Below are 15,412 nucleotides of genomic sequence, written 5' to 3' on the forward strand. Positions count from 1 at the left end.
AACAAAGCTGGCCTCAGGCTCACAAAGATCAGCCTGCCTCTCCCTAGTGAGGGCTGGGGCTAAAGGTGTGCACCACCGTGGCATTTTCTTTTAATTGTGTCTGTATGTGGGTATGTGTTTGGGAGTACAGGTACACTTGCCCGTGCTCGTGCACACACACACACACACACACACACAATACATAAATGTAAAAAAGGGAGTTTAAGTATACTGCAGAATCTTAGTACCTAGAAGCAGGAAATTTAGAATTTCGAGACCTCACAGAATCCCACCTGGTGTCAATATATTCATTTCACGAATGAGACTCTATGATCCTATGGGCTCTGATTCCTGGTTATAGATTCAACTAATGGGGGGGGGGCAGTTTCGGTTCTCAGAACTCACAACCTTTGGCTCAGAGTTGCCTGGAACCCCAGCTCTGGGGGCAATGACATCTGGGCTATGAGGACAGGTGTGTGTGCATCACACAGACAACAATAGAAAACAATCTTTGACACAGAGCATATGCCTTCCTCCTCCACTTGTATCCAACCCCTGCCTCGTGCTGGCTGAGACCCAAACCCTGCACATCTGTGCTTGGCTTCTTTAGTGTAAGGGGGTTTCCAGGATTCCCTGCAATCCAGGACCTGGGAAGGCACCACCGTACCCTTGTAATAGACACAAATCCGAACAAGCCGGAGAGTCATGTCCTAAAGCTACTAATGAAGTGAAGTCATGTGGCAAATCATGCTCTGCGCCCTTCTCACCACACATAAAAAGGAAGAGAATGTTTGGTGGATGTGTAGTCAGCGGTGGGGGGAGGGGCGCCTCTGCAGGCCCAAGCTGAGGCATCCCTTCAGGGCATGGGGAGGGGAGTTGAGAGGGTAGTAGAGGCAGAGAAGAGGCCAGCCATGAGCCAGTGTAAGAGAGGAAGCGGGTTAGAGAACAGAGCAGGAGCAAGAAAGTGAGAGAGAGGAGGGTGAGCAGGGCCTTTTATAGTGAGTCAGGCACACCTGGCTGTTGCCAGGTAACTGTGGGATAGGAGCTTAGACAAAATGCTAACACTCCAGATTAAAAAACAGAAGACAGAAACCAGATACAAACGATCAGAACCAGTGGAGGGAAGACAAACCCACAAGCAGAAACCAGTCCTGGGGTGGTAAAACCCAAACTGTCACCTCAGAAAAAAAACTGTCCAGGGGGAACTTAAAATGCCACCATAATTAGTAAATTTTACCTCAGGAACTCTCCTGGGCCTGCACAGTGAACACAGAGGCAGCAGGAAAAGGGAAGAGAACCATTTTTCTAAGATTTCTTTATTTAATGGCTATGAGTACACTGTAGCTGTCCTCAGACACACCAGAAAAGGGCACTGAATCCCATTACAGATGGTTGTGAGCCACCATGTGGGTGCTGGGAATTGAACTCAGATCTTCTGGAAGAGCAGTCAGTGCTCTAACCACTGAGCTATCTCTCCAGCCCCCGAAGCATTTTTAAACAAGGCCCGAAACCAACAGAAACAACGCCATACACTTCCTGCCATTTCACGTACCGGGGAGATTCTCTCCTCTACCTTCCTCAGTTTCAAGTGTGGGGGAAGGGATATGCCCAGCCATCTACCCACCCACACAACCCTCCCTCCACCAGCCTTCTTATCTCAAATAAAAGAGAAATAACTTGAGGAATTTTCATAAAATCACAGTCCAGGGGACAGGGTCATCAAGAGGATAAGACAACCCCAGTGCTGTGGAAACAAACCTTTGCATAATTACTGGCAACACACAAGAAGAGGGCATTAGATTCCATTACAGTGGTTGTGAGCCATCATGTAGTTGCTGGGATTTGAACTCAGGACCTCTGGAAGAGCAGTCAGTGCTCTCTTAACCACTGAGCCATCTCTCTAGACCCTTCCATAATACTTTTTTGAAAAATTATTTAAAATGCTAGGCATGGCTGGTCAGTGGTGACTCGTGCCTTCAATCCTTCATAGATAGATAGATAGATAGATAGATAGATAGATAGATAGATAGATAGATAGATAGATAGATGAAAACAGACAAACAGACAAATGCTGGGCATGATATACTTCTTTAATCCTAACACTCTAGAGATGAGCTGGGTGATCTCTGTGAATTGAGACCAGCCAAGGCTATGCTGAGACCCTGTCTCAAAAACTTAAACAACTAAATGAATAAACAGATTAATCCCTAGAAGGGCTGACTGTAATTTTAGTGTTTAACCCTCTAGAATATTCCTCTGCAGGTCACTAGTTGGCCTTTCTGTGAATAATACGCATTTATATATATGACTGTTTCTGAAAGAAACCATCGTCAGACACAGCAGGCCTGCTTTCTTCTGTCTCTTATAATTCCTTTTCATGATTCTGCTGGTGGCAGTTTATTTAGAGACATCTTACCAAGCCACACTGGGCAGCTGAGATTCCTCCATGAAGACTGGGGACTACCTCCCCAACCCCCAATTATCTAGTGTTAAGGAGGAGCCTACTGTTTTCACACTGAGTACCAGATAACAACCCAGGCTTCCTTACCCAAACAGACAGGGATAAGAAAGCCCAACCTCACAAAAAGTGAGAATAGAAAGAAAACAGAGGCAGAAGAAAGAGACGAATATATAAGAGGCCAGGAGATTCCTAGTCTTCTGAATGGTCACAGTTTACGTAAACAACAGGCCTGGAAATAAAACACATGACAGGAGACTTCAGAGTCCTGAATTAAAACAAATCAACTCATAAGTTATTTGTAAAGAGGCACAGAGGCAAGACGTGTTGAGCAGCTTTTAGAAGAGGTGTAGATTCAGAACAGCCTAGAGTTTGTGGGCCGGTAGGATATCCTCAGAACATCATGGGTAGCAAATATGCCATGTCCCCTCTCCTGGGCAGGCTCACTGTAGGGCCCATGCACAGAGGAATACAGTTCAATGGCCATTGTTTAAATGCCCCGAGTCATTTTGCAAGGAGGCAAATTTCTCTTCCACCTAACTCATTACCTTTGTCAAACACCGCTATCGTCCCCTGGTTCCTGCTCTGTTCAGCAGGCCAGCCAGTAGCACTGATCCACAGAGTACATATTTGCAGCCATGAAGGGTGGATTCGAAGCCAAGCACCTCACACCCACAGTGCCTCCTCTGCATCCCTGGGTGCAAGCCCTCCTACATCTGCTCTGCCCTCTCTATGCCTTTTGACTGCTCCCAGGAATCCCTATGAAGTCTTCTAGGCTTTCAAGCTGATAATTAACATCTCTAGGAAAGTAATCCTTTCTGTTGACTAAGGTGAGAAAGCCTGAAGCTCCCAGGGGGCTCCCCTTTCCCTAAGTAACGATTGTATTAGCTCAGTGACTCTAAACTGCCCTTTGTCACATGAGCCCCCTGGTAATTCTGACCCCTGCAGTGGACACAAAAAGGAAGGTGATTACTGTCTACATGATAAAAGGACTATGCAGATTTACTCCGACTCCTCGACTTGGTAACAAAGTATAACCTGTAGGCTTCAGAGTGATTGGAAAAACAAAAGCCACCTGCTTCTGTGTGTGCCTGTATCTCTTCTCTTTACATTGTCGTTTTAAATAAAGATTGTGTACTATTGAATAATTCTATTAATGCTGAGAAACAGGGGCTGGAGAGATGGCCCCCTGGGAAAGAGCACTGGCTGCTCTGGCACTAGACTATTCCCAGCACTCACAAGGTCCCAGAGGATCTGACAAGCTCTTCCGGTCTCTGAAGACATCAGGCACACACGGTACACAAACATACATGCACTCATCCATACACATAAAATAATAAAATATTAAAGAAAGAACATTACCACTTAACTTTTCTCTGTTATTAAATACGCCAGAGAGCTTAGCACTGGCTGCTAAGCTTAAAGACCTAAGTTCGATCCTTGGGACCTATGTGGTATGAAAAGAGAATCAAGGTCCATAAATTGTCCTCTGACTCCCACACATGTGCTGGGCCATATGCACACCCCTGCACATACACAGACAAAACATGCAAATGTTTTAAAGTTTTAAAATGACAGCTTGCTAGCACTGATTCCAATACTTTGGAGACACAGGGTAGAGGGTCTCTGAGTTTGAGGCCAGTCTGGTCTGCTGAGTTCAAAGACAGCCAGGAGTTTTTTGTTTGTTTGTTTGTTTGTTTTGTTTTTTTATTTTTGTTTTTTGTTTTGTTTTTATGGGGGGTAGTTTTCTGTGATCAGTAGGGGAAGCATTATTATTGTTACTGACTTTGTTTTTTCTTCTGTGGCATCTTGGTGGATGATGGATGTTCTATCTCCTTAGTGCTTTGGTTTGAATTTCTCTAATCAATACTGAGTTATTTTTTTCACATCTTTTGGGAAATTGTATAGCTCTTTGGAGAGTGTTCAAGTCATTTTTCTGTTTTATAAAAATTGGACTTTTTGTTCTCTGGTTATTCAATGTTTTAAGAATTCTGTGTATTCTGCACATCAGACCCTTATAGATTTAACATTTATCCCCTGCAGTCTATGAACTGGCTTCTCACTCTCTTCTGTATGGGGTGCTTTGAAGAAACAGTTTTTAATTATTGAAAGAGTTCAGTTCATCCCTTTGTTTGTTATTTATATTTTCAGTATCCCACTTAAGAAATCATTACCAAGGAGCTAGAGAAGTGACTTGGAGCTAAGAGCATTGGCCGCTCTTCTAGAGAGCAGCTCACACCACTTAGTGGTGCAGGGGACCAATGCCTTTCTCTGGCTTCCCTGGGCTCCAGGAATAAATGTGGTGCACCATGTAGACAGAACACACATACACATAAAAATAAAAATAAAAATTTTTTTGAGATAAGGTTTTTCCATGTAGCCTTGGCTATCCTGTAGTTCACTCTGGTAGACCAGGCTGGCCACAAACTCAGAGATCCACCTGCCTCTGCCTCCAAATGCTGAGATTAAAATCATGTGGCACCACTGCCTGGCTAATTAATTATTTAATAAAATATCATTACCAAACCCAAGGTCAATATTTGACTGCATATATTCTTCCAAGTTTATCATAGTCTAAATTTAACCTTGGTTCATTTTCAGCTATTTGTTTTTATGTGAATTAAGGTAAAGATGCAAAATTACTCTTTCATTTGGCTGTCCAATTAGCTGACACTACTGATTTAATAATTCATTCATTTTTTTTTTACTTATTGGAGGTGAGCAGAGATTAACCTCAATGGTAAAGAGCATTTGCCCTTCTTTTTTTTAAAGATTAATTTATTTATTATATGTAAGTACACTGTAGCTGTCTTTAGACACATCAAAAGAAGGCATCAGATCCCATTACAGATGGTTGTGAGCCACCATGTGGTTGCTGGGATTTGAACTCAGGACCTCTGGAAGAGCAGGCAGTGCTCTTAACCACTGAGCTATCTCCCCAGCCCAAGTAAATATTTTTTTCTCTTACAACTTTATTTTTTAAAAAGAGGGATACATATACAGATTTTTAAAGGCATTTTGGCATAACATTATATGAATATTTTTGTCAGTACTTAATTCTTTTAGAGGTTTGATAGCATGCATTGAAATCCCACTAGTTACCATAAGCATAAAGTACATGTAGGACAGAATATAACATGCAAACAGATTTCTTGGTGTATAGATTAAGCATAATGATCTTTGAATACCAAAAATTGCCACAAGGCTATATTCTTAGCTCTTGAATTATTAATGATTTAAGGTCCAGGTGTACCACACTCTGAGAGGGTGCTATACATTTATTTTTTTCCTACGAAGGACTGAGGCTTTCGTTTTTTGGCCTTTGTTTTTCTTGAGCTTCATATAGCCTGTGAGTTATTTCTGGGATGTTCAGAGCTTTCTGGGGTTAGTATCCAATTATCAGTAACTGCATGTTACGTCTGTTCTTTTGTGACTGGGTTATCTCACTCAGGATGATATTCTCTAGATGTATCCATTTTCTTAGGGATTTCATAAAGTCATTGTATCTGATAGCTGAGTAGTACTCCATTGTGTAAATGTACCACAATTTTTGTATCCATTCATCTACTGAAGGACATCTGGGTTCCTTCCAGCTTCTGGCTATTATAAATAGGGCTGCTATGAACATTGTGGTGCATGTGCCCTTATTTTATGTTGGAGCATCTCTGGGGTAAATATTTTTTTAAATAAATGTGTTTGTTTGCTTGTGGTACGGGACAGGGTCTCAGTATGTAGTCCTGAAACTTACTCTGTAGACCAGAGTGGCCTTGAATTCACAGAGACTCACCTGGTTTTGTCTCCTGATTGCTGAGATTAAAGGCATGTACCAGCATACCATTTGATTTTTCTTTTCTGTTTGCCTGACCTTGTATTCCAGTTTCATCATCTGGTATCTTTTCCATATAAGATTGGATTTAATTGGCAATTTTCTATTAATATTTTCTATCTATATTCATGAGGGATATTGTTCTGAGTTGTTTGTTTCGTTTTTTGTTTTTTTGAAAGATCTTTGTGTGTTTGGTATTTGAATAATGCCATCACTGAGTTAGGAAGTAGTTTTTGTTTTGGCTTTCAGTAGATTTTGTGTGAAATTTACCTGTTTCATTACATTTTATTGACGTCAAGTATAGTAGTAAGTATTTAATCTCAATGGGAGGTTTCTACCCCAGATAAGGGACAAACTTATATATTTATAATAAGCCTTTGAAACACTAGATCTTGGCGGATATCAACTCTTTAAGCTATTCTACAACCCCGAGCTGTGATCTGCCATGTTCCCCTGGGCCACTCTTAACTTTTATTGGCCAGCCTCATGACTCACCAGCCTCATGGCATCTTCTCTCTTCATCTTCTCTTCTCATCTCCCCTCATGGTCCTCCTAATACCCCAAGCCTGGGAATTGAAATCTCATCTACCTCTCTTCTGCCCAGCTATAGGCTGTCCTTATTCAGTCAATAGTTTTAAATCAAGGAGCAAGGTTACATAGTATCACTTGGTGTGTGTGCGTGTGTGCGTGTGTGTATTTCCTCTTCTCTAGGGACTAGTATTCAGCATTAGAATCCATAGCAATAGACCAAACCTCAACAGTCAAAAGTATGTATTTTATGCATTTATTTTATTACCATTATTTTGAGATAGTCTATGTAACCCTGGCTGTTCTGCTTTGTAGACTATGCTAATCTTGACTTAAAGCAATCTTTTTGCCTCAAGTACTTGAATATTGGGATTTCAGATAGGCATTGCCATGCTTGCTCGTCCCCACTACACCCCCCCCCCCGTGTGTGTGTGTGTGTGTGTGTGTGTGTGTGTGTGTGTGTGTGTGTGTGTGTCTTCTGACACATGAGTAGAATCTGTAGACTTTAAAAATCGGGTTACATGCTTCCAATATATTATGTTCATAGATAAAGCACAGAAATGAGGGGTGAAACCAAAGCAAACCCAAGATTACAGACACTGAGTCCTGTGGTTCCAGGTCTGGAGCCTGCTGTTGTGATGGGAACCCCAGGAGACCTGAGCAGCCCTGCCTCTGTGTCCTGTCTCTGTGACCATGGCTACTTTAGGATTGGAGTGCTGGGGGCTGTGCATGGTGAAATAACTCCTTAATAAATCGTGTTCATGGCAGCCCTGTGCAAACAGGGTATAATAGAGGCTCTGTCTTTCAAGGAAAACTTAACAAATGACTTTTTTTTTTTTTCTTGAATCTGCCATAAGGTCTGATCAAGTTCCTGAAATATCCCCCAAGACATCTTTCTTGTTGTCCCAATGCAAAAACGTCTGGTTTCTTTTTAATGACCCTAGACTCTTCAGAAACTGTAGACTTTTAGTTTTGTTGAGACAGGATCTTACTCTCTGGTCCTAACCTTGTGACTAATAAGAGACCTTGAACTTGGGAAGGTCACCCTACCTCGTAAGTACTGGGGTCACAGCATGTGTCTCAGGTATCTCGAGCCTCTCCGAAGTCTTAGGATAAGGACAAGATGTAGGCAAGTTCTTTGTCAGAGTATAACATGAATCGCTTCTCATCTGTTTCCCAATGAAATCTTCATTCCCATCTGGAACATCACAACATAATCTTGACCTCACGTTTCTGTCAACACTCTTTTGAATTTTTACCAGAATCACCAGTTTGACTCTTCTGGTCATCTCTAGGCTTCAAATCCACACTCTTTCAAGTTCCATCCTCAAACCAGTTAGTTTTAAAGGCTTAATAACTACATAGTCAGCTTTTAGTCATAGCAGTAACCCCACTTCTGGAACCAAATTTTGTATGATTTAAGTCTACTGGCGTATTCATGTTGCTTTGGTCAAATTATCTCAGAGATCAGCTTCAAGTAGCAAAGATTTTTGTCTTAATGGTTTCAGAAGAATCAGTTCATGGCTCTTGGTCCCCTGTGCTTGGGCTGCCATCACTGTACTAGAAACATGTGATAAAGCTCTTCAACTTAGGCAGACCAGAATCAGAGGAATAAGGGAATTCTTTATTTCAGAGGAATAGCAATTACCTTCAGTAGTGTGTCCCAATGACCATGTTCCCCAAACCAACTTCCTAGAGTTTTTATCACTTCCCAAGTACTTCCCAGCCAGTGGTCATGCATCCAGCACATGTCCTATTCAGACCATAAACTGTGTTTCACAATGAACGCTTTGTGAATTTAGACATGTGAACACTCACTTGAAGGGAAGGCCGGATTCTTTTCTTGTATGTTGGTGGAAAGAGAATTGGTATAGAGACACTTGATTTTCCCACTCATGGACACCCTGCCTTTTCCTTTCTCCTGCTGTACTTTCCCATTGTGCTTGATACTTAGACCTCACGAGTTTGCTGACTGTAAACAACAACAACAAAAAAGATATCTTGGCATTAAAATGTGCTTCTAGAAACGGATATGGAAGTTGTCAGCTTACACTGGGGTCATGGGTTTAAGACTAGCTTGGACTACACCATTAGACCCTCCATTAACAGATAAAATTTGCTCGCCAGTGGTCTGCCACCAGACTGAAGGACACTCTGCCCAGCTCTGACAAGACCTGCGTCTCACCTCCAGAAATAGAGCTTGGTATTCCGTCAAACTTGCCTCCATTTCGATCAGGAACTCCGGAAGTAACCCAGCTCTGAATGTCAAAGACTTTGCCTTCACATATCGGAGCTCACAGGCTCAGAGGTAGCTGTGGCAGTACACACCTGCAATCCTAGCATTTGGGAAGAGGAGACAGGAAGATTCAGGAGTTCAGGGTCATCCTGGGCTGCACAGCAGGTTAGAGGCTTGCCTGAGACACATGACCCTGTGTGTTTGCTAAGTGGGCAGGTTAGTGTGGGCAGCCCGAGGAAAACTTACAGAAATCAATTGGTTCTCTTCATTGTACAGGTCCCAGGGATTCATCTTTGGTCATCAGGTGACCTCACCACCTCACCACCCCCATGACCCTATTCTTCAAAACAACTCTAGAGAAGCTGCACTGTTCTCTCTGACCACAATGACAGCCACTATAAAAAGATCCCTCCTTTGATCATGGGTGACTTCATATTTACACAGGTGTAAATATTTGAGCTTTTAGTGATCTCAACCAAATGAGATATTAAAACAAAAAGTAAAAGGAGAGAGGGAGAGAGAGAAAGGGGGCGGAGAGGCCTGAGAAACAGCCATTTTAAGTCTAAGGTTACATCCCTGCTTTGCCCTCCTTGGAAATTCTGGGTTCAGCACACTCCTTACCATCTCCTTGAACAAGACACAGCCAGTAGCCAGTACCCACCCTTCTCAGTCTCTCTCCTTTGCTTAACAACCAGGTAACCTAATCAGCACCTGAGTTTAAAGGCGTGACCTCCAGGGGGTTCAAATTTCAAAAGCCTGAAATTCAGCCTAAATCCATGCTGGCTTCAAATGTATGGCCCTTAGTTCTACAAATATACTCCTGACCCGCCCCTCTTTTTTTTTCTTCCCTCCCTTTCTTTCTTTTCTCCCTTCTGTTTCCCTCTTTCCATTTCTTTCACTTTGCATGTGTATTTCGTTTTAAAGATCATTTAGTTAACAGAAAGAAGAGAGCCTATGACTTTCTCTTAACCAAAGCTCTGTTAAGATGTGTCAGTGAGGTTGAAGCAGTTCAGACCAGTTGGTCTTTTAGAGGACCTAGGTTGGTTTCCCAGACCCATTTTTCACTCACAAGCTCTGACTAGAAAGATTATATTTTTAGGTGAGTCTTGACCTCAATCTCCTGCTCTTTTATATTGTTTTTTATTTTGTATAATGAGTTATGTTGGGTCTTTATCAGAAATGGTGCCAGCTCACAAATCACCGAGACAGCTGTGGCCCAGGGGAATAGAATACATTTTCAAATCCCACAGGAACCTCGACAGGAGCTTGGTGAGAAAAGATGAACGTCCCTAAGAAGGGACCTAAGATTCCAACTTAATGGTCAGACTTAATTCTGAAGGACAACTGCTATGAAAACAGGGGGATAAAGAGGGTGACCAGAAGCTAGGGGCTCTGCCATGGAATGAATGACCTAGCCTCCCTAAAATGTCTACTTGGCTTGAACTAGTTGAATGCCAGGCAGGTCCAGAAAGTAAACAAATGTTAGCATGGGAGTGAAGTGAAGCTCTGGAGGTGAGCGAGAGAGCGAAAGAGAGCAAGAGAGAGAGCAAGAGAGAGAGAGAGAGAGAGAGAGAGAGAGAGAGAGAGAGAGAGAGAGAAGATGGCAATGCTTTGCTGTTCCTCCTTTTGGTTTTCCCCACAAGAACCTGTAAAATTATTTGTAACCTGTTCCATATAGAAACATTGTAGCACCAGCGTAGAAAGTCCTTTCAACAGAAACACCCACTTGTTTCTCAGGCACAAGGGCCCCAGCCCTGACTGCTAGTCAGTGGCTTGTCACTCAGTCTTCAAAACACACAGGGCATTGTCCTCTGCACTGGTTGATCCAGTCTCTCATCTCTGGCTTTCTGCATTCTAGACCTGCATACTGGCTGGCCTTGTTCAAAAGTGTAATCATTACACACTGTGCCTGCAGGGCACACAGGAAAGCATCAATACTGGGAAGTGTGGGTTTGCAAGCAGAGCAACAAGACCAGGCTCAACTTTTAGGGTTACCCCTTTACAGAGTTTAATCTTAGTGACCCTTTCCTGTGTCCCTATCAGCAATTTAAAACAATCACAACTTGGTCACGCCTTCTGCCTACACCCTCTGCCCACTCCCACAGGAGACTCTGCACTTGAAACAGTTTTGTGGTGCAGAACATCCTTTGAAAGCTCTGAGTGTAAGAAAGCTTTTGCTTATCGACTTAAGGGGTAGGAGGTTCAGCTTGGGGGTGGCCAGTGCTGCAGTTCAAAGACACCGCCTTTAATCCCAAACCATTTTCATTTTGCTTAACTTTTATTTCTTTATGGGTGGCTAAACTGCAAACGTCTATTAATCTGCTGCCAAGTAATTTTTCTTAGGTAGATACATTACCCAATCCACAGTGAGAAACAGCTCTCAGGAATGATGGGGACATTTGTGTGGCTGAAACAGGGGAAAGTAGGCCACTGGTTTTTCTATGAAACAGATTCCTTCCCTGGAGAGCGTACTCTGCTGGAACACAAGCGGACTAGTATATTTGGAAATTCAATCCCCTGGCAATCAAAGATCTTGGGGGAGAAAAGACTAAATATTTCTGCAGTTGAGATTTTTGTGTTAGTAGAACAGCCAAAATGTCAGCCATGGTGATAAACACCGTCCAAGTCACACACAGGCAGCTGGAGAGAAAGCTCAACGTCAGGAAGTGACATTTAGCATGTAGGGACAAAGATGAAGGAATAGAGAAACAGCCAAGAAGGGAGTAGGACATTTTACCAGAATTGTCCTGCCTTTCTTAAACCAAAGAGACTTCTGAACATGACTTTCAAACCTGCATACCACACTATGCATAACTCACCCCCTCCACCACACACACACACACACACACACACACACACACACACACACACACTTTGGCTCTTTGGAGAATTAGCAACTTACAGAAGTAACTAAAGCTGATCATGTCAACAGCTTTTGATTTTTCTTTTCATGTGTGTGTTGCGGGGGGGGGGGGTTGAGAAAGAGCCTTACTATGTAGTCCCTACTGTTCTGGAGCTCTCTATGTAGAGCAGGCTAGCCTTAAACTCACAGAGATCCACCTGCCTCTGTCCCCCAAGCAGTGGCCTAGATGCATTCAGTGGCAAGAATAGCCTGGATCATAATATGTTATGTATGACTATCTTTACCTTATTTATTGTTGTTGTTTGTTTTTTGAGACATGGTTTCTCTGTCTGGCTTTGTCTGTCCTGGAATTTACTGTGTAGACCAGGCTGGCATTATGATATCCCTGCCTCTGTTTCCCAAGAGCTGGTATTAGAGGTGTGTGTCACCACCAAGCCTTTTCACTTCAAAGGTTACCCCAATAGTTTCTCCAAACACCCAGATGGAAAAGATGGGGCAAAACCATGTCACACCACCAAAAGAAACAGGGTGTAGTTAGGTTTCAATAAACACCCTGAGACTATATCTCATTTTTCTTCTCTTCCAAGCTTCCGCAGGTTCACTCGGTCCAACAGTGTGACAACTGCCGTACAGGCTGACCTGGACTTCCATGATAATCTGGAAAATTCTCTGGAGTCTATAGAGGACAATTCGTGTCCTGGCCCAATGGCCAGACAGTTCTCGAGGGATGCCAGCACCTCTACCGTCAGCATCCAGGGTTCAGGAAACCACTACCATGCCTGTGCAGCCGACGATGACTTTGACACAGATTTTGACCCCTCTATCCTGCCTCCTCCGGACCCCTGGATTGACTCTATCACAGAAGACCCTCTGGAGGCTGTTCAGAGGTCCGTGTGCCACAGGGACGGCCACTGGTTCCTGAAGCTTCTCCAGGCAGAGCGAGACCGCATGGAAGGATGGTGCAAGCAAATGGAGAGAGAAGAGAGGGAGAACAACCTCCCAGAGGACAGTAAGTAATGCCTCCGCTTGTGTCTGTGACCGTGCTGTGGGCCCCGCTGGTTTGAGATTGTGCATTTTCCTGTTTTCGTCCCCACTGGCCCAAACCTGAACCTGGGGAAGAGCTGGACAACTCCAGCTGAGAAACCCGAAGCATCTAGACTACACTATAAAAGAAAGAAAAGGAAGGAAGGAAGGAAGGAAGGAAGGAAGGAAGGAAGGAAGCCACAGAGCATACTGGCTTGCTCCCCCTGCCTTCTTATAGAACTGAGGACCACTAGCCCAGGAATGGTACCACCCACAATCACAAATTAACAAAATGTAGGCTGGCTTGTCTACAGCTCCATCTTTATATATATATATGAGTGCACTGTAGCTGTCTTCAGACACTCCAGATTCCATTACAGATGGTTGTGAGCCACCATGTGGTTTCTGGAAATTGAACTCAGGACCTCTGGAAGAGCAGTGTTCTTAACCACTGAGTCATCTCTCCAGCCCTCCTATAGCTCCATCTTATAGAGGCATTTTGTTAATTGAGGTTCCCTCCTTTCAGAGGATCATAACATATCAATTTAACATAAAACTATCCAGTACAAGGTCTTTTGTGTTACTGTGATAAATATCCTAATAAAAACCACTTAAGAGAAAAAGGGTTTACTTCAGCTCATAAACCACCATTTCAGGCGAAAGTCACCCAGCAGGCATATGAAACAGCTGGTCTCATTATGTCCCACCCATCCAAAGAAAAGAAATGAATATATACATATTAGTGCTCAGTTTGCTCCCCTGCCTAGGGAATAGTGCCACCCACAGTATACATAATTAAGATAATCTCCCAAATATAAGCTCTTCCAGTTGATTCTAGACTTTGTCAGGTTGAGAATTAACACTATTACCCATTGTGTGTGTGTGTATGTATGTGTGTGTCTGTGTGTGTGTGCACATATGTTATAATCTTTACAGTTTTATTAGTCTTAGTAACACACGATATTAAAATGACAATAATGTACAGGCCAGTAGAATCCCTGCTCATTGCATTTTTCAGCCTGTTTTGTTTTGAGACTTGGTCTTATATAACCCAGGCTATTCTGGAGCTCAGCACCAAAGATGACTGAACTTCTTCCTATTTCCACCACCCAAGTTCTGAGATTATAGATGGGTGTCAGCCTTCAAGTTATGGTAGTGTAGGAATCCTCATGCATCACATCACCAGGCATGGCCAGTGACCACTTTTGGGTTGGTTTGTTTTTTACCTTTTTGAGACAAGGGTCTCACCGTATGACCCACGCTGGCCTGGAATTTGTTACGTAGACCAGGCTGTTCTCAAGTTTCACAGTGATCCACCTGACCCCTCGGTGCTGGATTAAAGCTTGTGTCCCACCATGCATGGCTAGCTAACCACTTTCCTTTATAAGACTTGTTTCTGAATGTTTATGTATACCAGTGTTTTGCTTGTATGTGTGCCATGTGTACCACATGTGTATCTGGTGCTCACGGAGGTCAGAAAAGGGCGTCAGATCCCCTGGAACTGGAGTTAAGGATGGTTAATAACCTCCACACAAGTGCTGGGACCAAACCCAGGTTCTCTGCAAAAGCACTACTAAAAAAAGTACATTTAGTTGCTGAGTCCTCCAGTCCCCAGATGGCCACTTCTGATGGGTTGAAACTAAATTGCTATTTACCAGTCTATTGATACATTCAGTTAAGCTACTATTCCCTATGGACAAAGTATCTTTTAGGGTAAATTAACAGCTATTTAGGAGGCAGCCTCAGGCTAAACTTAACTATACACTAATAGTAATCGGCATTTTGGCAGCACAGGCCTGCAATCCCAGCACTAGGAAGGTGGAGGTTGGAGAATCAATCCTCAACTACATAGTGAGCTCAAGGCCAACCAGCCTGGTCTACGAGAAACTCTGCTTCGGTTACACAAAAAAGTTGCTAAGGAAAAAAAAGAAAAAATCACTAAATCACCTTAGGTTGAAGCCGTATTGACCAGAATCCTGAAATTGAGATAAGTTTTTTTGGTGGGTGTGTATTTTGGCCTCTCATGCTTCTTGTCCTCTGGAAAAAAAATAACTTGGTTTTGTTTTGTTTTTTTCCTGAAGCTGTTGTTATTTTAAGATGGGTCCTTTATATCCCAGGCTAACCTTTAATTGGCTGCAGCAGAGAAGGCCTTGAACTCTGGATCCTCCTACCAGCTTCCCAAATGAGTGTGAGCTCATTTATGCAGTTCAGAAGATGAACCAGGTTCTGACCGTGCTGTGCCAGCACCCTACCAACCTGGCTAGAGCCTATCTATCCCTGGTAACACTTTTGAATCAAAGAAATTGAGGCATAAAAACCTGCTTCCTTTTGTGTGAGAACCATCCAAAGAAAGCTGTCATGCTGTGGTCTTTATGTTCATTTCTTAAATAACCACTTGACTTTGATGGTGAACAAATCCTGAACATGCATAAAAATAGAGATTTTTTTTTTTTTTTTCCTGTAATGGAGCACCCATCAGCACCTGCCAGTCTTATGTTC

The 15,412-nt window shown here is 43.0% G+C and overlaps 1 protein-coding gene across 19 annotated transcripts in view; it reads left to right on the top strand.

The window, feature by feature from the left end:
- The window catches only part of DLGAP1 (DLG associated protein 1), a gene marked incomplete at both ends in the record, with an annotated part of 276,037 nt that overhangs the window by 236,248 nt on the left and 24,377 nt on the right, over positions 1–15,412 (top strand). For all 19 annotated transcript variants that reach the window (XM_080936291.1, XM_080936303.1, XM_080936302.1 and 16 more), the window contains one exon: positions 12,478–12,899. In XM_080936291.1, coding sequence (XP_080792417.1) covers positions 12,478–12,899 — 422 coding nt within the window. The remainder of the gene's footprint in view (positions 1–12,477; positions 12,900–15,412) is intronic.

This window comes from Micromys minutus (assembly GCF_963924665.1).
Source record: "Micromys minutus genome assembly, chromosome: 23".
Classification (NCBI taxonomy): domain Eukaryota; kingdom Metazoa; phylum Chordata; class Mammalia; order Rodentia; family Muridae; genus Micromys; species Micromys minutus.